The sequence below is a fragment of the Talpa occidentalis genome, unplaced genomic scaffold (assembly GCF_014898055.3).
Source record: "Talpa occidentalis isolate TD23 unplaced genomic scaffold, MPIMG_talOcc4v2.1 talOcc4.4, whole genome shotgun sequence".
Classification (NCBI taxonomy): domain Eukaryota; kingdom Metazoa; phylum Chordata; class Mammalia; order Eulipotyphla; family Talpidae; genus Talpa; species Talpa occidentalis.
In genome coordinates this window covers 101,580,799-101,605,000 of record NW_023604295.1, presented here as the reverse complement: position 1 = coordinate 101,605,000, position 24,202 = coordinate 101,580,799, and the positions used below count along the sequence as shown (strand labels likewise).

At 45.2% G+C, this 24,202-nt stretch overlaps 1 protein-coding gene across 5 annotated transcripts in view; it reads left to right on the top strand.

Moving 5' to 3' along the window:
- EPHB1 (EPH receptor B1) overlaps positions 1–11,813 on the top strand; it is a 424,222-nt gene extending 412,409 nt beyond the window's left edge. For 3 of the 5 annotated variants that reach the window (XM_054700812.1, XM_054700815.1, XM_054700813.1), the window contains exons 14-16: positions 4,492–4,685; positions 6,461–6,616; positions 6,918–7,724. In XM_054700812.1, coding sequence (XP_054556787.1) covers positions 4,492–4,685; positions 6,461–6,616; positions 6,918–7,128 — 561 coding nt within the window. In that variant the 3' untranslated portion in view covers positions 7,129–7,724. Of the gene's footprint in view, positions 1–4,491; positions 4,686–6,460; positions 6,617–6,917; positions 7,725–10,122 lie in introns of those variants that run through there. The other 2 variants (XM_037525939.2, XM_054700814.1) reach the window with 2 other exon arrangements.
- Positions 11,814–24,202: the final 12,389 nt, after the last annotated feature.

The window sequence follows — 24,202 nt, the reverse complement described above, 5'->3', positions numbered from 1 at the left end:
CAAGTCAGAGTGCTGGTAATTGGGCTTCCGGAGCCCAGGAAGGTCTTTGAACATGTACAGAGAGTTTGTCAGCCAGAGAGAGAACTTGGAAGTTCTGCTGCTTGGATCTGATTGACAGAGATAATGAGAGTGGCAGTGTCTGTGGAGAGGAGCTGCAGTGGTATTGAAACATCAGAGCTCAACTTAACCCCCTCTGCCCTGATTTCTCCACTGCTCTGAGCTCTCCACTTCTCTCTCCTGTGTGGAAGGTCCAGTGAGTGCTGCCCACTGCCCATGTCTGGGGGCAGCCAGGAGCTCCCACTGAGGACAGGAGGAGGGGGCAAAGGGAGGGGTCCTCTCATTATCCAGAGGATCTCCAGTCACTTCAGTCAGTACACAAGGCACCTGGGGTCAGGCCATGTGACCCTTGCCCATCCCCCACCCTGAGTCTCTGTGTATAAGTAAACAAAGGCAGCCCCTCACTCCAGCCCATCCCTGCCCCCTTCAGCTCAGGGAATCTGCTTACAGTGGCCTTTGGATGGCTCAAATAGAGGTTTCAGACCATTCAAAATGATCCAGCAGCAAGCTGACGAGACATGCTCTTCTCACCACCATGTTTTCGCCTTTTCTCTGGACACACCATAGGGTCCCACCCTAATGTCCAACCTTTTCAGTATTTATCTGTCTTATGGATTTATCTTATGGACCAAGAAAAGATGCCCAGGACTCACTCCAACTTTCGATTGTGCTCAGTAGAACACCTTATGCCCCTCACCTTGGACTGTATACCCTTGCACATAATTCAAACATGGTCATGGTTGTTAGAGCCATCACATGTCCAAATTAAAGGGGCTTCTCCATGCTTCCTCCTTGTCTTCACAACTGCTGGGGAGGCCTGACAGAGAGTAATCCCAAAGCCATACTGAAGGCCACATTAATAAAACCCCCAGATCCCTTAGAAAAAAACAAAAATCCCCAAAGGCATTGTACTTCAGTGAAAGACTGTGTAGATAATGTTACCCACACACCAACTAATGACCTACATATTTTTTCTTTGGGGTAGAGGTCATTTTTTTTTTCCAGATGTGTACAAATCATCAATGTTCCCAGAGTTTCAACTCAAGTAATAGAAAAATTGTCTCAGAGAACTGGCAAATGGAACAAAGTTCCATTTTGTGTATAAGAACATGGAAGGGAGTGCCCAGGGTATCTATTGCCCAGAATAGTGAGAAACAGGGATGTGACATTTATCAAGGCCCCACTGTGTGCTTGGTGCTTTTCAAATACTGTCTCACTGGGCCTCCAAATAACCAGCAGCAGGACAGCTCCCTCTTGGTGGAGAATACAGCCAGCGTGATAGGCGTGACAGTCGTGGCAGCCTCCCCGTAATGAATGATGTAACTTCTCTGTTACATCACTTCCTGTGCCATTTACTCTTTTAAACAATCCCATCTATGCAGTTTTAGAAACTCTAGGAAGTCAAGCAACTCTCCGAAGGTCTAGATCTATTAAGAAATGAATTAGGGGCCTCCCCTGGTGGCGCAGGCGGTTGAGCGCCACACTGTGAAGCTGTCCACAGCCTCTGCAGCACCAGGTTCGATCCTGGCCAGCCGGTGAGGGCCCCACATGGCGCGGCAGACCTCTCCTGTCACACCTGCTGCTCCCCTCAGCAGTGTGTTTCGTCAGTCTGCTTGTTCTGCTCCCTACTCTGTCTCTGATGGATCCTCTCACCTTCCTGCGCATCTGACCTATACCCCAGTTCTTGTATAAATAAATAGATGAATCTAAAAAAAAAAAGAAAAAAGAAATGAATTAGGATTTGAACCCAGATCTCCAAGGTCAATGCCCCTAATCATGATGCTGCACCGTCACCAACAGAGTGTGAGTTCAGAGCTCCTGCCTGATCTCCAGGGAGGAAGAGTCATCGGTTCTTTGATGCCCTTTTAAAAGGAAAGCACGCCAAGCAAATAGAGGGAATACAAAACCAGAACCCTGTCTTTGACTATCTTGCAAAAGTGCCAACAAGTTGGCCTATAGAGAAGAGCAGGGCAAAGTGACTAAGTTGCATTCAATCAAAAGCAGAAGTTAGGTGTGCATGGTCCCTCAGTCTCTCGGTCAGCTGGTCACTCTGTGGAGCTGTGTCCTCACAGGAGGGCCCTGACTCCAGCGCTCTTTCCTGACATGCACAGATAGAAGAGTAATCTTGTCAGTGAGGAAAATTAGTATTTTGGGCACTAGTATCCAAAAATTTGAGCAAAGATGCCAGAAGTATAGGGGAATATGAGACTTGGGGGTCTCCCAGCAGTGTGAGAAGTTGGATTTGGACATGAGCTGCTCCTGGAGCCCCACTTAGCTTGTCCTCAGGCAACCCAGGAACAGCCTGGGTTACCATTCAATGGGTAATTCACGTGTCTCCACAGTAAATGGGGACTCTGTGGCAGGGCCCCTTGATTTGGCTGCCTGGAAGGAGCTGGAAAGAGGTGATGGTTTATGGGCCAGGCTGATGGGAATGATGCCCAGCTACTCATCCTTATGGATTACTTGATTTAGCTCTGTACCCTTCTTTCCTGCAATGAGGAACGTCAGACAGCCCCAAGGACTGTTTTCCAGATGGAGATTACAGTGGCAGGGCCAGGGAAACCTAGGGAAAGTGGGTTTTGAGGTATTCAAACTTAAAATCAGACACCCTGTGATTTATTCCCAGACTTATCTTTGACTAGCTGTGCACCCTCAGGCAAATTATTTCACTGCTGTGCCTCCATTTCCTCACAGGGAAGATGGACTAAATGTCCTCCTAAGATCATGGCAGGTAATTTGATTGACGGTAGTTTGACAGACAACAATCTGTCCTTGGTACAACATATTATTCAAAAGTGAATGTTCCCTGTCACTGGTTTTTTATGTAGTGCTAATATCATCATGGTTTGTGTGCTTATTTGTTTTTCCACCACACTGGCTAGAAGGAATAATACACCTTGATTATCTCTAATGACTTCAGGTTATCATATTATCTCGTGCCCCATCTCCTATCCTATACACTGTGAGTAGAATTTGTAAAAATGTAAACTGAAAATATTCACTTTCTGACCAATTTACACAGTGGAAAAAAAACACAGGAAGAATCAGTTGAAATTAATCTGATTTTTTTTTTTTTTTTACCAGCCACCACTCACAATAGCATGGCAGGAAGCAACATTGCTTTTAAGTAAAGGCAACATCATCCGAAATTCCCTGAACTCCAGATTATTTTCTTCGTTGTTTAAGGAGCTTTAACTGTTTGCTTTAATGTAAAAAATCAATGCATAATTACTACAGAAAATACGCATACAAACAAGCAGAAGGAGCAGCATAGGCTATTCTGTGTTTCTACCCACCCAGAGGTGACCACCCTTCACTCCATGTGCTGTGGCCTTCCAAGGTCTTTTCTGTGCATGTATAGAATCATTGTCTTTTGTTTTGGCTTTTTGTGTGTTTTGTTTTTCACAAAAGCAAGATTATACCTTGCCTGTGGTTTGCAGCCTGCTCTTTTGCTGAATGCTACAATGTGAGCGTATTTCCCATTTTAATAGGTCAATTTTTGCAGTTGCACTTTAAGGCCTGCTTTCTATACCAGGCCTTCCATTGTGTTTCGAATGTGCTATAATTAATTAATATGTTTAACACTGGGTCGTATACAATTATTTTTGCTGTTACAAAAAGCACAGAGCAGGCATAATTGATTTAAATGAATTGGAAATTAAGAAGTAAAGGCTGAAAAACACAACAGTTTGAAAGACAGACAATGGCACTTAAAGGTTGTATAAGAGTTACAAAATTATCCTTGAAGTCTGCAGAAATGATCAAAACCTAATGGAGATAATCATTTTAGATCACTTTGTTATTTTGACCATTGTTATTCATACTGAACCAATGTGCTTAATCAAATTATCTTCATCCCAATTCCTGTTGCTACGTCATGAAAACTAAGGCAAATAATGCCAAGGAAGCAGGTGGAGGGTCCCTGGCATGGAGTGGGCTCTTCTTCAATTGCTGATTCTTTTCCTGCCTTTGACTTCCCTTATTGGAGAAAGGATGCAGCCCCATATGCTCTGGTGGGTGTCCATACATTGGGGTTAGCTAGATTTTCCATTGGCCCACGTTTCTTCACTCCTGGTGCCACCACTGCCAGTGAAACAGAAATGGGTCTGATCTTTGAGTGAACAGCTCAAGCTCTTGATCAGATCCTTCTTCAATAACACTGAAAGAGATCTAGTGTGTGTCAAGCCCTGTGACAGATGCTGGGGACACAAAGGGACAATAAGATGTGGCCCCTACTTTCTAGGAGACTGTAGTCTGAGGGGAAAGCCAAGTGCATGTAAAATCCATTACAGCAGGTGGGATATGAGAACAGAATGAGGGCACCCAGTGGGCTTAAATAAGGTCAGGGAGGCTCAGTTCTCATTGGCTCATTTGTGAACGACTGCCTAGTGGCCTATAACTCAATCACACCTATTTCTGTGGGTGTCACTGCAGGTCATCAATGCCATTGAGCAGGACTACCGGCTGCCCCCACCTATGGACTGCCCAGCTGCTCTGCACCAGCTCATGCTGGACTGTTGGCAGAAGGACCGTAATAGTCGACCCCGCTTTGCAGAGATTGTCAATACCCTGGACAAGATGATCCGGAACCCGGCAAGTCTCAAGACTGTGGCAACCATCACCGCCGTGTGAGTCTAGGGGTACTGCTGACTCCTATGTATGGGCGGTCTCATAGTCAGGGGCAGGGCTGACAGCAGGACTGGCTAGCCATTTGGTCTATTAAGAGCAAAAAAGGAGGCTGCTGAGTTTATTCACGAGTCAGAGAAGTTTGAAGAGCCTTCCTTTCCTTTTTCTCTCCCAATTCTCTAAAATATTCTCTGCCTCCAGCATGGGCTGTAAACAGATGGTAAGACACTTGCCTGGGTTTCTACCTTCCATTGGCTTCAGATAGGCTCTGTAGTGGAGCCGTCTGATCTGACTTGAGGCCTGCACTACTGGGTAATTCTGTTTCCAGAAGGCACCCTCTCTGTTAGCCACACCAGTTCACTAGGCAGATGGAGCTTCAGACTTGGAGCCTTGGCCTATGCATTAACAGGTAAAGTCCCTGATTGCTATGGGACAAAGAAGTACAAAACAGTTGAATTTGTTATGAGCAAATGCACACAACTGTCAGCTACTGTCAATAACTGTCAGCTCTACTTTACTCATCTGCGTTGGCAGTGTTAACTCATTTACTAATTCATAAACCAAATAAATCCAAGTTTATTGGGTGCTTATGTGCCATGCACTATACCCATTGCTGTCACTATAGAATGGACAAGATAGACTTGGTCTCTGCCTTCATGGAGCTTAGGATCATTTTGGACTAGGAAACATTAATTGAATCATCACCCAAATAAATACAAATTGATACAAATGACTACCGTGGCAGGGAGAGTACTTGACTTAGTCTGGTGTCAGAGTGGCTTCCCTGATGAGTTGTATTGAAAGCTGCAGGGTGAGAATGCAAGGGAGAGAAGAGCAGAGGAACAAGGGTTCCAGTCCAAGAGTAAGCATGAACAGAGACCCAAGGGTGGGAAGGACAGGGCCAGTGTGTTTGGGTGTGCAATTTGTGAGGGGGTTGGTGGGGATTGAGGCTGATGAGGTAGAAAGGAGCCTGCTGGCCCTGCCATGAATCCTGAGCTTGATCTTCAAAGTAATGAGCTCCTATGGAAAAGTTTACCATGAATCAGGGCCAGCGAGAGGGCAACTGAGATGATCACCACTGCATTTTTAAAAGCACGTCAGACTGTAGTGTAAACCTTGTGTTGAAGGCAACAAGCATGAAGAAAGACTAGTAGGAGAACACAGCAGGAGTCAGACAGTGCCTTATTTCAGGGCCATGGTATGGAAAAAAGTGGATGCATGTGAGTAATTTTGGAGGAAAATCTTTATGACTTGGTGGAGGAACGGGCATGGATGTTAAGGGTGAGGGAGATGTCAAGATGGCATCTTGATTTCTGGATTGGGGACCTTTGTGTCTGCTTAAAGAATGTACCAGACAAAGTCAGTAGTTGACTTCTCTGTTCCATTTATTTCTAGTTTGCTAAGGATGAAACCAGACAAAATAGGTTAATAGATATGGGGAAGTTGTAATTAACTGTACATATTTTTAAAAGAATCATGTCTTTGGATGGTAAATTTAAGTTTACAAAATTTTTATGGGCCCTACCTCCCCTTAAAACTGCAATCTGTGTCAGTCTGCCTGTCTGGGTTGACTGGGATGTGACAGAGGCTGGGAGACTGGCCAACTGGTCTTTAGAAGATATGTCAACTTTAAGGATTCAATAAGGAAAAAAAGGGCATCGCAAGGCTCCAGTGTAATCTGGGATGCTGCTCTTCACGGAGACTGCTATGTACCTGATTGTGACTCTCTCCACTCGCCTCTATAGCTCTGTGGTCACCTGCTTCCTCTGTCCCGCAGGCCTTCCCAACCCCTGCTAGACCGCTCCATCCCAGACTTCACGGCCTTTACCACCGTGGATGACTGGCTCAGTGCCATCAAAATGGTCCAGTACAGGGACAGCTTTCTCACTGCCGGCTTCACCTCCCTCCAGTTGGTCGCCCAGATGACATCAGAGTGAGTAAAGAGAATGGACTTTATCCAGTCCATGGTGGGGGTCAAGGTCTCTTCCCTGCAATTTTCCAACGTAGGAGTCCTGATTTCTGACTCCTTCCCCAGAGCTCCAACTCTGCATAGAACCAGGCCTGGTGGGGAAGTGACTTGGAGAGATGGAGGGAGAGGCGAGGGGAGGTGTGGGGAGGCCAAGATCCACTCTGGGCCCCAAATGAGAGTTCTTCAAAGCCCCAGCCATATGCCATTTGCCTAATCACTGAGAGTCTCTCCTCCATTTATGTTTTTTAAACTCAACTCATCAAAGAGAGCATCCAGATGGAAAGAACACAGCCAGCCAGCACTTTCGACAACATAGCCGGAAGAGACATTGCACTGATTCAGCAACAACTTCAGATGTGTGGGGAGCTTGTATTCCTACTCAGATGGCACTTGTAAATAAGCATATATTTCCATCCCCCACAAATTCTTTACCAGTCTGCAGCTCCCACGGGAGGATACAGGACACAAAAAATTAAATTATTCAAATAAGATGAGAGCGAGAAAGGGTCTTAAAGATCCAAGCAGTCCATCATTTCCCCACAAATGTTCTGAGTATCACTAGTTCTGGGAAATGTTAATAGATTCTCTTGGGAGAAAAAAAAGGGTCCCAAGGTCAAATAAATTTGGAAAATACTGCAGATTTTATCACCCTCTTGGAGAGTCACTACACATATTAGCATTGCAAAGGCCATGAGAAATCCTGAAATAAAGAAACCAATTTATAATTATCAACTACCATGGAACCATATTTTTGAGGGGCAGAGTTTTGTGGAACTGTAGTTCCGGGAAATATTCTCATCTGTTCCACCCCTCCATTCAGCAGACTCAAAAAGTTGGTGAAGATAGTAGGGCCTGAAAAGTCAGCACCCAAGAGAGGCCAAGCCAAGGGGCCACTAAGATCTGCTCTCCTGCTCACCAGTTTGATCCGTACTTCCCGCCAGCTTGTGCGGGCGGTGTAGGGCACATTCTTTGTGGCATATTGGAATCACTTGGGAATCTTTCACAAATACTGATGCCTGACTTCTACACCCAGATCTTCTGCTTGATATACTGTGTGGTGAGACCTGGCTGCAGTATTTACAAGCTCCCCCACGTGTTCTCACATGCAGCAAAGTTTGGGGAGTCCTGGACTAACATTGGCAGGGTTGAATTTATGTTGTTGTTGTTATTATTATTATTATTATTTATTATTCCACTGCTGGAAGAGTTTAATTTTTAATGTGCATGTGCACGTGCATACACATACACAAACACACACACACATATACACACACCAGAGGGGACCTCACCTGTTGCCTAAGTTACAGTGTGGACTTCCAGCACTGGTTTTGGTACCTGTAAAGCACATTTCCTGTGGTAAAGGATCAGTCAGTCCCCCAGGCAGTGGGAAAGCATGTACTGATCATCTGCCAAACACAGTGATAGGTGCTGGGGGTCCCTCTGGGCCTGGTCAGTTGCTGAGTTCCAGGGTAGAAAGGTGTCATCTTCCCCCAGCAGTTGGGCCCCAGAGGCACAACTTCCTGACACTGGATCTTCTGTCCCCAGCTCCTGCTTGGTCATCAGCCTCCATGGAGTTCAGCTCCACTGCTCTGAAATTTATTCTTTTCAGAAATAATGGAACTTCCACTTTTTCCCTGAGATGACCCAAATGTGCATCTAGCTCTGGATACATTAAAATCAGAATTCAATTTTTTGGATGTGGGTTTATTTCCTGGTGATGGCTAAAAAGACAGTACCCACTATTATGAATTGTCATACACCAAAATTAAAAAGAAAAAGAAAATCACTTGCCAACTTCCCTGTCTTGCAGTGCTGTACTGAATGCCTCAGTTGATTGGAGGGTCTGGGGTCAGGGACAAAGTGGGTTTTCATGAAGATAGGGCTACTGCTGGTTCCCCACTGTGATCTGTCTGAGTACAGGGCCCATCTTCATCTCATTCCCCAGAAACTGAAGGGATCAAGTGATGCCATTTTCCCAGTCATGGAATAACCACATGAAAAAGAATAAGGGAAGATTAAAAGGAAAGTGAAACTGAAAATTAAGGGATTTAGTTCAAAGTAAAAAATGTCCACACACTATCGGAGCAATTTAGTTTGTTTCTGGAGAGATAAAAGATGGGAAGAGAGACCCAGCAACTAAATAAAAGAGTTCGTGGTATAATTTATGGATTTGAAATTCAAGTATGTATGATAAAAAGTGTGTTTGATAAAAAGACATGAGCCATTTGACAAATCCACTGCAGCCTAGTGGGGGACTGACCGCCAGCTAAAAGGTGGTAGTGGCGGGGGGACACCAGGAGGCCAGGGCATTGTGGAGAAGGGCTTGATTCAGGCTCTAGCTCATGGATCTGGCATATATCATGCAGAGTTGCCCGCTATGCCAGGGACAGGTGGGGGTGGGGCACATAGTGAGGCTGTTAGAAGAGTTCTAAGCAGCCCTGCAGGTTTGTTGAGAGCCAGGCAGTCTTGAATTTGAACCCCAACTCCACTCCCATTTTACCACTGTGTGATCTTTACATGTTACTTAACGTCTTTGAGCCCTACTTCTATTTGTCTATAAATGTGCAGATAATAATAGTGCCTACTTTGTTGGTTTGTGTTGAGAGGTAAATGAAATAATACATGCAAACCCATTGGCCTACTTTCTGCCTATTGGATGCACATGAGAAATAATTACTGTTAAATTATTATCCTTGATATTGAGTGGTTTGTCAGTTTTTATAAAATGCTTCCATAGGTGTAAATCAGGTGGTGTATGGCACATGGGAAGCACTCAAGCAATGCTGCATATTGTTATTCTTCACTAGAATGATGCATGGGTCTCCCCAAAGTCAAATATAAACCATGAACTTGTTCATATTAAGATTCATCAAACTCAAAGATAAATTGAAGTCAAACCCCTGTCCTAAACATATTTCTTGGATTCCTGCTTGGGCAGATATTTGAAAGTTATTTTGAGATCATCCTTCTAAAAAATTCATGACATTAAAATTCAAACAGAGGCAGAAAATGGAAACTCAGGGGAAAACATCAGAACACCAAGGCAAGCCCCACATCTTTTCAATCTCACTGGGTGAGCACTAGTTTTGTGGAGCAAAAATCTCCACAAAGTAACCGAAGCTCCCCAAACAGTGCATTCTTAAAGTTTTAAAAAAAAAATGCAGAGGAAAGTTTCTTCCAGTCTACACAGGGTCATGGGCACAGTGAAGAGGCTACTCCAGGACCATAGGCAAGGATTGGGGCGTCTAAGATGGTGGTGGCATTAGGGACGTGGGCCACAAGTAGGAATGAGAAAAAAATTTCTAGTTAATTGTTTGCCAAAGACTTTGGCAAACTTGGGCTTATTGGATTTTCAACACTTACTTGGTTACCCAACTATTATCAGGCACTCGCCTTCTGTGATGAGTTCTGGTCTGTGAAAAGCTGTTCTAACACTAAAGTGCCTTCTTTTGTGGCTTTTTCCCTCCTAGAGACCTCCTGAGAATAGGGGTCACCTTGGCAGGTCATCAGAAGAAGATCCTGAACAGCATTCATTCTATGAGGGTCCAGATGAGTCAGTCACCAACAGCAATGGCATGAGGACTCTTGTTTTCTGGGGGGAGGAGAGGAAGGAAAAGGACCAGGCCCCAGGGGGAACCAGAGGTTGACCACTGTGGAATGTTCTGGAAAGATTGGCTTCTCAGCTGAGAAATGCATTATCATCAAGGAAGAATAAAATGGACCTACTCCTAATAGGCAACCTTTGTTTCTCAGTGACAGAAGCATGTTGAAGATGCCGTGGGGAACCAAATATATAATAATAAAAATATGAAAAGATGATGTTCAACGGAAGCGAAGACAAAACAATATGCATCGGGGGACCAAGAGTTAACCGGCTTGCACCCTCCATGGGCTGGTGACATCCATCCACAGGAAGAAAGGGAAGGAGGTAGAGGGAAGAAGCAGAAGCAGTTTTCCACTTTCTTCCTCACCAATGACATTCTTTTCTTTTCTCCTTTTGTACTACTCCCTGAGAGTCCTCTCCCTTCTCCCACATCCATTACCCTTTGCTCATGACTCCTATAGGGAAGTTTCTTCAAACAAACCCCAGCTCCTGAGTCTCCAGATGTCGTTCTGTCAGTTGCCAAAGGACTTTGCTGACCACTGCATGGGGGATCCAACCAATTCAATTAATGTCTTCATATTGAAGAAGCGATGTACCTTCAATTGAAAACCTTGTTTTTCTTTTGTTTGCATTTTCTGCAAAAAGGAAAAAGACACCACAAATTGGGAAAAAAAAAAAAAAAGAAAAACCTGTTTCCGTGTGCGAGAGCACGCCTCTGTATGTCTGCGTTCTAAAATGATTGTGCTTGTTCGTAACAGATGCAAACAAGAAAGAAGAACCGGGAAGTCTGCCCCTGAAAAACCCAGAGAGGCCAGAACGTGGTGTGGGTTTGGTTTTCTGGATGGCCTGAGTGGCCTATTGGCTCAATGTGGAGAAGAGGGCAGGGAGAAAAATAAATGGGAAGGGGAAAACAAAAGAACTCTCAAGAGCTTACAAATTCAGACAGGAAACAGGTGAGTGGTTTGAATTGGATGCAGTGTGGGACATTCTAGAGTGAGACTGACTGATTCATTATTCTTGGTACCATCTGAAGAGAAGGAGAAGGAAAGTGTTTCTGGAGAATGTTCTTCCACATGCCTGGAATCTGTGATTTAAGAGGTGGGAGGGAGGATTCTTCTGACCTTATCTGTGGACTGGCTCAAGCCGTGTGGCATCGAGGAATGTTTCAAATGTGTCTGTGTTTCTCTTTGCGTTCCTTCTTGTACCTCATTGTTCAATTCACTTTTGTAAATTCCACCTAACATTGAAATATTTTTAATTTCTCCTGTTACCTTAATCTCCTTGCTAATTTTATCTGTCTAATTAAAATGAGCAGAAGCATGTCTGGGTTTACATAGAATGGTGTCAAAGTGTGTGTTCCTGGCCCCCAGTGGGTCATCCCCAAATTACAGGAAAAGCCTTAGCAACCGTCTTCTTCCTATTATAACACATGTCGGACCCTGTGACACTGGAGAAGCAGAATAATCACTCCTATTGATGTGACCGAAAGGAAGAAGCCAATAAATAGGAGGCTCTGAATTCTCAAATGTGAGCCTTAAGATGCCCCTGGCAAATAAACATAAACAATCATCATTAATACATGATCAGCCCTGATTGCAGTTAGCACACATCTGAGAAGTTAACATCCAGGCCAGTTTTGTAAAAGCCACTAATGATTATGTTGAACTGTTCTGGTGTCTCTGTGTAGGTACAGTTTAGTGGGGAGGGGTGAGGACAGGGGGAAGGTGAAAAACATGAGGTATAAGAAGCTATGGTTCTCGTGTATTGCTTAATGTTTTTTGGAAGTAAAATGAGGCCTTTTCCCCAGTCTCTAGTGGTACTCTGAACCTTACCTTCTAAAACCATCTGCCAAGATTCTCTATAACAGGAAGTCCCTTCAAAAAAGCTCCTAGGCCTAGTGGTACAGCCCCAAACCAGGGGAACCCCATGAGAAAGCACAACCCTTCCTTGTTCTTAACGCTGTGGAAAAGAGAAGATCACAAATATCTTAGGAGGTTTGCATGTGGCTGGAAAGGGCCCCAATCCAGTCACGTCAAGGACAAAACTTTCCTCATTAATAGCCTACCAATTCCATGCCCAATTTGCTAATTACCCCAAAGACCTCAATCCATGAAGTCTCTTACAAGCCTAGGCAATTTGGTTAATCTCTCAATTTTCCACAGGAATGAATTTTAATTTGTCACCTAATTCCTCAGGCAGTGTCGTACCCCAAATCCTCACCGTACCTCCACTCATGCTATCCCACCCTCTGACCAGGGATGAAGGAAAGTGAGGAAAAGTTCATGTCACACAGGTTCATTTGTATTCTCCATAAAATCCCAGTAAGGAGAGAGAAAGAGGGGAGGGGCAGGACCAAGATTCACAGGCGCCCCTCCCTGCATGACTTCACATGCCAGGCACCCCACCTTCATCCCCTGAAATGCAGTGTGTCTCTATGTGTTATCTCTGTAGAAATCTACCTTCACTTCTCTAGCCTCAGCTTCCTTATGTGTATAATCAGCAGTGATTACCATGGAGGAAGAGCATCTAATATTCTCAAGCAGGTTCTCTATCCAGGCACATTTCTAAGTACTTACATGTGTTAATTTTCCTTACAATTACCCTGTGCAGTGGTAACAGATACTCTATTGTCGCCAGTTTACAGATGAGGAAACAAACACTTTTCGTAGTTGTGGAGACAGGATCCTGAACTCAGTCTGATTTCATACTCTTAACACCATCCCTGGGGATCTCACACTTGAACATGCAGTAGGATTAAGGGGGAGGGTGGTAAAATACAGATCACTAGGCCCTTCTTCTGGATTTTCTGAATCAGTGGATCTAGAGTGGAGCCAAAGGATTTGTTCATGTCACTTGTTTCCAGGTACTTTTTTGCTGGTCCAGAGACTACTCTTTGAGAACCACCGTTCTACACTAACCCACCATCTGGTATTAGTGATAATAGATATAAAGTCTTTGACTCAGGAAAGATAGTCATTGAGATTCTTAAGCTATTCAGAAAGAGAGAATTGACCTGTCACACTCTTGGCATGAAGTGATGGACGAGGCTGGTCTCCTGCATACAAGTATCTGTCCACATTGGCACTTTGATCCCAAGAGACTTGACTTACACCTTCAGAAGAGCTCCCTGGAGAGAATGCTCCCTGGCAGCGAGACCCAGTCCTCTGAATTTCAGTTAGACACGCTACTTCCTCATCTGACAGGGGATGAAATCCAATTTTGATCCTTAAAAATGTTTTGCACAGTGCTCCATGGCCTGTGTGCCCCAGAGTATGGTGCCCAGGATATGACTATCAGACCAGGGACCTCTGCCAGCATATCTGCAGCCAGCAAGTGTCATGGAGGTGGGGGCTGCATAGGAGGCAGGTGAGAGGTATTGAATTAATATTGCTGGGCCATCTGAGGGAGGCAATTTGTGGGGAATCCTTGTAAATTATGACCATCTCTCTGTGCCCTCTCCCTGCCTCCCTCCAATATCCAAAGTTGGGAATGCAGGATAGAGAACAGCTAATTCTATGGAGCACGTGTATTGCATCATCTGGGGTTGCATCATCTGGGGTTGACTGAAGCTTACAGATGGTGAAAAGGTACTAAATACACTACTAGTGTGCTAAAATAACACAAATCACAAGCCTCCTCCCACCTCCTTCCTCCTTATCCTCCTACTACCTGTTCTCAGCCAGGGCCTTCCTTCTGGTGATACCCAGAGTAAGAGTGGACATTTCCTAGTCACCTCTATACCCCGCATACAACACATTGCCTAATGTGTGGAAGTGCTCAATACATATTTAGTAATTTACATAAGACTGAGTTGAAAAAGTTGAGCATATCATATTTCACCTACAGAAATCCATGAACTTAAACAGCATGCTTTTAAAGAAATTAATCCCTAGGCATTTGGTTGGAATCTTTCTCACTTTTTCCTAACTGCTATCAGTTGCAGGGTATTCTAATTTTAGTTTTGTGAGGTCAAACATGCTCCTCTTCAACCCTGAGTCTTCAACACAATGTCACAATCTTCCCCAGAGCACTTGGAGAAAGCAGCATCCCTCCGTTGTGTCAGTCACTGCACAATCCCAAGATGAAGGAACGACAGCAGCCCTGTCCCCCACACAGCAGAGGCAAGGCCAGAGGACAGTGTGTGGCCCATCCTGCTGAAAGCAGGGCCAGGACTGCTGTCCCAGTGGGGTAACATCTGGCTGGCCAGGATGTCCCAACCAGGAAAAGTTCATTTGTGCCTTTCACCACTCCCTGTTCACAAAACTTTCTTCCAAGAGTCGTTTTATCTTTCTCAAGCCACTCTTAACTCCAAGATTTCCTGGAGCCACCCACTCACCACAAGAAAAAAAGGTTGAAATAAGAAAATAAAAAAATATGTGTGCAAATAAGTCACATCTGAGATACTGAACCCGGACTGTTCTGTTCTCCTACGAGAAAAGTTCTCTTCACCCCAAAAGACTTTAATTTCCTTTTCTGGTCTTTCAATTCATATTTACATGCATGCTAGGACCTTCTGTTGTCTGGAAATGACTTTCTAACAATGAGTGTGATGACAAATCTCAGCTACAATTTTTACAGCTGAGCTCAGCTCAGCTTTATAGCTATGTGGACCCAGAGAAGGCACTGCCATTGACCTAAGAGGTTAAAGAAGGGAGCTCTGCTAAGCTGGAGCTTGAGGATGCAAAGAACCTATCAAATAGGGGGAGACGAGATCAGCAGGAGGGCTAATATCAAAGGTGGAGAGATCAGCCTGGACAAGGGCTCAAAAGTGCTAGCCATGTGAGCTAGATGGCTATTCCACAGCCATAGAGATAGAAGCTGGACTTGGGTGTCTGCAGGCTCGAGATCATGAAGGGTCTTAGATGGCACAAGGAATCTGGGTATATTCTGAGTGCAAATGGTGCAGCGCAGGTTAAATTATATTTTAAACAAATCATTCTGGCCTCACAATGGACGATGGAGTGAGGGGTGCTAGACTCGATTCTGGGCGGCTAGTAAGGAGGCTGGTGCAGTTAGATCAGTGATGATGATGCTGACCTCGGTGAAAGTGTGAAGTAGAAGTGGGGATGGAGAAAAGTAGACTGAGCGAAGAAATATGAAAGAAAGAAAATCAGAAGGGTTGGCTGTCAGGGTGCAGGAGGAAAGAGTTGAAGATGACACTCTTAGTTTCTGGTTTGGCAACTAGAGATTAGAGGTACAAACAGGCAGCAAGTGGGGAGGACAGTATGAATTTGAGTTGGCCCAGGGTCTTTGGATCCAGGGGTCTGTAATTCAAGGAAGAGATTTGGGTTGATGGTATAGATTTGGGATTTTCCGTTCTCTAGACAGTGATTAATAAAGTCTTCAGAGTAGAAGCATTGACTGCGTGAGAATGTGAGAATGGGGAATGTAGTCCATTTAGAACCCCAAGAAACAGCTGCATTGACAAGATATCTAGGCAAAGGAAGGTTCACAAGATGTCAGGACAGAGCCAGCGAGGGGATGAGGGTGATCCATTCTGCACAGTGTCTGTGGAACCAGAGGAAAACCCTACAGGATGGGAGCAGTGGCCCCGGGGCCCTGTGCTGTGAAAAGGGCTAATATGAGGTAAGGATTAAAAAGTATCTATGGTTTAGCCACTGCAGGTCATGGGTGACCTTGGTTAGGACAGTTTCAACAGAAAGGTGATGGCAGAGGATGCTGGCTAGATTGAAGGAAGAGAGGGCATCACAATCTTTCAAGAAATCTTGGAAGGAGAGAAGAAAAATAAGACTATAGCTGGAGGATTCTCCCTTTGATTGTTGTTATTTTTAGTGGGTAAGACTTGGGACATTCAAAATCTGATGAAAAATAATCTATGGAGGCAGAAAAAGGGAATCAGCAAGTGGGATCATGGAGAAGGTAGGGAGTGTGGCTGGAGGGATGGTACACAGTAAAGTGCAGCCATTCTAATCTGGTTTGAGAGCTCAATGAGATAAGTAATGACATGACTTCCTAGCAGAACTCAAGTTCGCCTTCCAGTTTCCCCACAATCTAATCACTTAGTTCTGAAGCTTCATATGCAGACAGTGGAAGAACCATGACTGAATCCATGGACCCACAGTCTCGGTGCCAGTACAAGGCAATCAATCCCATTTCTGATTAAATGGATGAGTGGACAGTGAAATGATCTGGTGAGAAATGAATGTGACACATCATAGGCCTTCTCCCACCCGGATTCCCTCCAAGGACCCCCACTACCAATATTGGGATAAGTCCAAACTCCTGACCATGGAAGGGAGGGGAGTCCCATGCCCATCTCTCCAGACCCATACCCACCTCTCTATCAGGCAACACCACCTCTTGCTCAGACTCTGCTCGCCACTGCGTCTATCAGCCATGTCCACACTTAATAATTTCTCTCCCAATATTTTTTCCTTAAAAGTCTTTATTTGACATCATTAGCAAAATTGACCTCATGGTGAACTCTGGAAAGTTAGGTACAACTGTAAAGTCAAAGAGTGTGGTTACTTAAAGTTCTGGGGTTTTTTAAAGGCATCAGGAAAAGCCCTTTGATGCAATGCTACGCAAGCCTGGCCCTGTGAACCCAAAAGTTGCCAGCTCAAATATCTCAGATCTTATGAGAATGGCTGGGTCTGCAGAGTCAGTCACCTCCTCTATCTCCTAAACAACTGTCCTCAGTTACAATATACTCTGTCCTCTAGTCTGAGTTCCTTGAGGCCAGGGAATGGACTATATTCATCTGTGTATCTCCAGCACCCAGTATAGGGCCCACATAATAAGTGTTCAGGGAGACTGAGCCCGGAGAATGGAGTATTCTGAGAGAGCTGGAGTCAGCAATGGATAACCTCTGGGAACAGAGATGACCCAGGGTAAGAGATAGGTAGTAGATTGGGGATCCCTGAGTGACCCAGGGATAGGGTCTTAGTTGCAGAGTGGAACACAGGGTCAAGATCCAGACTCCCAGGAACTGGCTAGAGGGATAGAAAGCAGAGTCTTATAATAGCAAAATAGGCCTCCACTCACTCATTTAGTCAACATGTTTAGCCAACTCATTTAGCCCACCGCTGCTGGGCTTTAGGGGCCTTGCAGAGAGCTGGCTGTATATCACAGAGTCATAAAGTTGACATAGCATTGTAAACTATGTAAAGTAAAACCACAGCTCAGCAGAGCAAATAGAAGCCTGCTTGGGGAGCTCAGCCAGCGGGTCTTTGACAGCGATATGCCCCACAGACAAGGAACGGCAGGAGGCAGCACTGCCCATGAACAAATGGGCCAGGAAGACAGATCAAGCATGTCAGGGAGGACCCTGGACTTTCCCACTCAAGCTTGTGTGTGCTTAGGCAGGTCACCAGCCTCCTTAATCCTAGCTTCCCTAACACTTAAAGAGGAGGGGAAAATAGAAACCAAGCAGGAGGTGGAGCTGTCCCAGAGGATCTTTATTACTGCAGGACAAAAATCCTGAGTGTGCACAGCAACTTCAACCTGTCTGGATGCTGTGGCATCAGCTGAATGAGAGCAGGTGGGCAGCTGTGTGTGAGCTCGGGGCTCTGTCTGTTTCAGGGGTGTGGGCAAGGCATGAAGAGCTCATCCATACGAACTGAGCACAGTGCTTCCAAATCTGAGTATTTGCCCCACCTTTTGTGGGTTGCTGTTGTGTCTGAGTCTCTCTCCACCCCTACCGCAATGCTGGAACTGTACAACCTGCTGACACTCCCAGAATGCTCTAGGAGGCAGAACATGCAAGTGCCAGCTCTGAAGGCGGTAGGGTTGGCATGCTAGCTGGGCTTCCCTGGTTTGCTCACAGATATCTCAGGGACCTCTGACCTTGGCCAAGAGATTTTCAGAGGTAGATAAGCTGATTAGGGCTTCCACACCAGGTTCTTATCTAAGAGTGTGAGCTGAAAATATGCTACATTTAGAATTTTAATTGAGTTTCTATTTGCTAATTAGAGGAGTGGCTCCTGACGTGGGGTCCAGAATTAAAGCCATTTGAGACGATCTTAAAAGTAATAATCACAAGTTCAATTATATAAAAGATAATATCAACTGTTACTTTCATTTATTTATTTTTGAGCACTTGCTGTGAGTCAGGCACATCAAGTACTTATGCAACCAATATTCTTTTTTTTTAATATTTATTTATTTATGCATATAAGAACTGAGGTACAGGCCAGAGGTGTGGATGGTGAGAGGATTCACCAGAGACAGAGTGGGGAACAGAACAGGCAGACTGACTGAAATACACTGCTGAGGGGAGCAGCAGGTGAATCAGGAGAGGTCTGCTGCTCCATGTGGGTTGCTCTCTGGCCAGCCGGGAGATCAAACTCGTGCTGCAGTGGCTGTGGATTGCTTCATAGGTTGCATCTTAACCCCTTGAGCCAGCAGGGAGGCCTGCAATGAATATTCTATACCTATTTTGAAAATGAACTAATAAGGCTCAGAGAAGTTCAAGGAGTTTGTTCTAAATGGCCCTAAAGATCCAGAATTTGAACCTGGGTTATCTGCCTGAATTGTGTTCTCTGAATCACCAAGCCTATTGCCAACAGTTCTAGCAGGGAGTTTTGTGTAATTCCTGCTGGCCATTCCAGTTCAGTAACATAAAACTGGTGACTTATTTATACTCTGACATTTTGTCTGTAAAATGGGGATAATCGTTACCCCACCAAGTTTCAGCAAGGATGAGATGAGAGGCCGCAGATAATTCACCCAGCCCTGTTCCTGCTTCTTAGCGAGTGCTCAATAAATGGTAGCTGGTATCAGTTGGTTTATTTTATTTCTAGGGATTTGGGAACATGACCTAAAAATAGAAAGCAAATCAGTGCCTGAGGTTTGTGTAAAAAGACTTCTTGCCTTCTGATAAAGGTCAATCCTTAACCTCTGTGGATTTGGGGTTTTTGTGAACTTCACAGTGCGTGTATCTGTCATCTTAATCATTTCTGCCCTTCACCTTGCATGTTTGCAGAGATTAGAACCGGGTTTTGCCTTGCTCTTGGTGAATTCCCAGTGTGCCTGTTATATTGGACCAATGGTTAGATTCTGTAAACTTCTTTAATATGCTGCCTATGCACATCCTTTCACACTAACACAAATCTATCCTTTGGATTGAAGTGAAATTTCCAGGCATATCGGTTAACATGAAAGCTTTCTTTGGCTAATAACTGTCCAAATATTTTCTTGTGACCAAAAAGCCATCTTTGAGAGTCACCGTGCCAGGTTTCCAAAAGAATCATCAGTGGGTAAGAGGATTAGGGCATACATAACCACATTCTTTAAAATCACAATAATTACACATTTATTTTAGTGTATCCTAGAGCAAAATAGATCTATCATAAAAAATACATTATTTCACAGATATTACAATATTTTTGTTTAAAGTGAGTTTATGCAAGTAAAACCATGTCTTTGTTTTAGGGGAAAAAAATAGTAAGTAAGTGATAGTACCATAAATAGGTGGCTATGGCAAAAACTCATGAAGCAGGGACATGAAAAATGGAAGTTTGGAAACCTGTGATTCCTTCTCAAGTTTATTTGCATTGTTGACCTCCTGTACTCCCCATGGCACTCATTCACCTGCCGCACACTGCCCTGCCCCTTGTGCTGGAGTTAAGTCTCCTCTCATCCGGCTGCTTCCTGATCCTCTTTTTGGCCTCAGCTCCAGATGAAGGCATGCAGGTATCCTCCCACCTAGCCAGCTGCGTCTCCCCTGGGCTCTCAGCATCCTGTGTATCTCACCATTGTGTTGTTATGGTGTGGGCTCCCTGTATTAGAATGGTCTGTGTATGAACCCAGCCCTCCCAGCCTGGGAGCTTCCCCAAGCTGGGGAACTTGTCTTTTCAGGTCTGAATCTGCAGCCCTAAAACCCAGTCATCGCACAGTAAATCTGTTGAGTAAATGAACTTATGATTGAATCCATGTAACTTTGCCATCAGTTGCCTCCAAATGAGGAAACCAAGGGACCAACAGTACTTGCTGATTGCATTCACTCTTCTTGCAGTTACTTCACCCCAGGCTCAAGGTTGGACCAGATTAACCACAACTCCTTAGAACCATGTTTACATCACCCTGCTCACGTGTGTTTTTATGTGTGTTTTGCTGAAGGAAAATGCAGCAGTCGAGCAGGGCACCTGGTGATGGGTATCCCTGCAGAATAGAGCAGATGGCACCAAGTCTTGCCTCCACTCTGCCCAGATGGGGAAGGGCTCCTTTGCCTATAGGTGACCTCCAGCCCTACAGTCTGATAGTTTCCAAATGCAAAATGTTTGCTACAACTTTGAAAAATATTCTCTGACATCCAATTTAACAATTAACAATTTTTTTTATTGTTTTTTCCCACCATGGGGCTCAGCTCCTGCTGGGATTCTTCACAGAGAGGGCAGTTTGCCAAGCATTAACTTGTCTGGCCCAGGGGGCATGACTGTACAGCTGATTTCATTTGAGTGAACATCATTCCTTTGGTCTTATTTGCAAACTGTCATATGGTGCTGAGATTTAGTTAACTGTTTGTGGTTCTGAGTACTGTGTCTAACTAGAGAGTGAGAAAGTCTGGTGTTAGATCCAGCCCTGTGGATGGCAGAGCTTATCTGCAAAGGGCCAGAGAGTAAATACTTTAGACCGGTGGGTTATATGGTTCCTGTCAAAACTATTCATTGTAGCATGAAAGCAGATAATAGAGATATTTAGCTGAATAATATGGTTGTTGTGTCCCAATAAAACTTTATTTATCAAAACAGATAGAGGGCTACATGTGGTGCATGGGCATTATTTTGTTAAGCCTGGTCTAACTAATGGGTGAGAGACCCTGTTCTGGAGTCAGGCCAATCAGGAGACAGCCTGAGTGGACAGAAGGCACTGTGACTGGAGTCAGGGGGGTGATGGCAAAGGTCAGCAATCCAAAATATTTGCAAAGGCCTCATCAAACTAATTCCCATTCTAGAATTGTCTTATCAACCTTGTCATCCTTCCAATGGTCTCTTACAATCAGAAACAAAAGCAAGTTCCTCAGGACACAGCTGAGTGATGAAAAGCAGATGGCTCATGGTCAGTGTTAAAAGGACTGTGGTCTGGGACTAACACCAGGACTGGGAACACCCAGCCACCTTGGACTCTGTCTCCATGACTGATTAGGGAAAACATTGAGACCTTCCACAGGGGACCAACAGGACTCAATGAGTAAGTAGAGAAATACTAATAAGTGACTTGGGAGAGAGTGGTGGCAATGAAGAGAGTCTCCAAAGTGTAAAATAAAAATCCATTCATTCATTACAAGTCTTTAATGAATCCTATAAGTGCCAGGCACCATCTTTCCACTTATGGAACTCATAGTCTAATAGAGGAATAAAGACAAAAAGTGATGTGAGAAGTATTGCCATAGAGGCAGGAGCCCGAGGGGTGTCTGAGGAGGCCGATTCATGAAGTTTGGCACCCTGGTGAGGGATCTCCAGAATTCGGTCATTTCCAGACAGCCCCCAGCCATCCTCCACATGCAGGCAGCAGCAAATTTGCTCCAGAGAGAAGCTGGCTTGAGAGAGAAGTTTGGCTCCAGCTGTTGGCACCCTCATTCACAGGGGACCTCTGTTGCTGGCTTGATGGAAATGGCTGTGATGACCCAAAGCCGCCTGCCCCTCTGCCCAGATTTCAGAGGCTCAGCCTCCAAAGTGGGCCTCTAAGCTCCCCTGAATTTTCTTGAGGGCTCGGCAAGATTTATTGCACTCTACATACCACAGGGAAAGGATCTCTTCTCCAACCCACAGTGAGTAGCAAACATCATTGGCTGTCTCACACATGTAATTAGAAGAAATAAGAGCAGTGAGAGAAAATTGGTTAAGTAAGCCCAAAATGACTATATATATATATATATATATATATATATATTATATATATATATATATAAAATAAATCTTAGAGGAAAAGAACTAAGTTGAACCAGAGCACACGGCTATGTTTCCTCTTGTCTCACATCAGGTTTTTTCAGAAGGGATAACAAGGTCACCTCGACAGCACAGAAGGTTGATAATTCCACTGCTCAGGGTGAGGGTGGAGGGGGGCCTTGGGGGGTCTTCCGTGCAGTGTGCTTGGATGCATTTCTGCACCTCCAGCTTGCTTCTCCAGCACTACACCTCAGATAGCATCCTTATCGCAACCCTGCCCTCTGGCAGGATCTGCACCCCTGGCTGGGGGCTTATCTCCACAAGCCCTTCCTGTAAATATATTGCATGTTACTGCCTATTGATCACGTACCTCTCAGCGTTTAGTGCCCTCACCACCTCTCACTCTCCTCCTCTCCTCTGTCTGTGAAACCCTTTTCAGTTGTCAGTTCCATTTCTACATTTCTATGGCAACCACAGCCCCCAGCCTCATTGCCTCCCCCCCCCTTACTCCCCAACCCCCTCTTCCTTTTGCAAGTAGGATTTGCAGGGAAGCTGCTGACAGGCTGGTCTTCTAGTAATTTACCTCATAAAACAAACAGCTGAAGAGAGGGAGGCGGGAGGCGGGAGGCGGGGCTGTGCTATGGGGCCAGCTGGGGAAGCCAGGAGGGGACTAAGAAACAGGAGAAACCTAGTGAGAGGTGCATGCAGGGAGAGTAGGGTCCTGGGGTGACCGTAGACAGCAGAGCAGTCAAATTTGCCTCTGTCTGTGCAGCTGAGTGAGGTGTAGAAAGCCCCTCCTTATATGCAGGGAGGGTAGGCCTAGCGGTGCCGGAACTGTTGGCTAACACAGAGCCCCAACAGGCAGGCCTGCCTGGCTTTTGTGACACAGACCAGAGGGAATGAGGACACAGGCTGCAGCTCACAGGGGAAATTATCCCAAATATCCTCATTACCAAGCAAGTGCCTCTTAACCTGTCAGCATTTAACTGCCCTCTCCCTGGAAGGCCAGCCACGTTTCCAACCCTAATGGTAATTTCCATCCATTCCAGTCCACTGAGAGTGACAGACTCCTCTGGGTGCTGGAGCCTGCCACGTAGGTGTCTGCAGCAGGGCAGGTATAGGGAAAGTGAGGGCCAACACAGAGGTGGGTTGCTGGGGACCCAGGTGAGGCAGGCAGCTTGCTCTCAAGCAAGAAGGCATGCCTGTGCTCAGGGAGGAGAGTAAATATTAATAGCTGTATTACATGCCTCTTTTTTTTATAAATACATGAAATATGTTTGGGGCTGCTAATGACCTTCAAATTAGCAGCTTTTTCAGAAAGCGCTTATGTATTTTTAATTCCAAACATAGCCGAGTGTCAGTTGCAGCAGCAATGAAAGCAGCAGGGCAGCTGGGTAGTTTTAAATAAGAGGAAACCCAGATCATTATTTTTGAAACTGTCAGTTTTTACGCCTTTTAATGGATTCACTTTCTCTCATCTCTCCCCTGACTTCTGTGGTCTTTGAAGATTCCCAGGCATCCTCTGTGGGGGGGAGCAGCGGAGGCAGAGGCCTGCTGCATGGAGGACCTGGGGCTTTAGTCCCATCCTGGCTTTCAGGGCATCTCCAACAGTGGCAGGGAGGCTTTAGCACAAAGGTCTTCTGTAGAGCACCAGAGAGAAGAAAATTCCAGCCCAGGATACAGTATGCTTCAGCCTGCTCCTGATTCAAGTTAAGAGAAATCAGTGACCTCAGAGCAGCCAAAGGAGAGACAAAGAAGTGAAGGTCAATGGGAAGGCACATTGCTGGGGGCCCATGATGAGAGAGGACACAGAGGGTGGGGGTACATAGGGTAGCACAGTGAGGAAGTGTGGAGTAGGGAGGACGAGCAAGTGGTGGAGCAGAGTTTCTCCAAACCCACCACCCCCACCAGCTGGGAGGTGGTTAGAGATGCAAGTTATGGGCTCTGCCCAGGTGCACTGGCTCAGAGACTCTGAGGGCCAGCCCACAATAAACCTTCCACGTGATTGTAACACTCACTCAAATGTGGGGACCACTAACCTAGGCACTGAAGCTGAGCAGAGGAAGGAAGACCAATGATAGGAGTAAGATAGGAGAC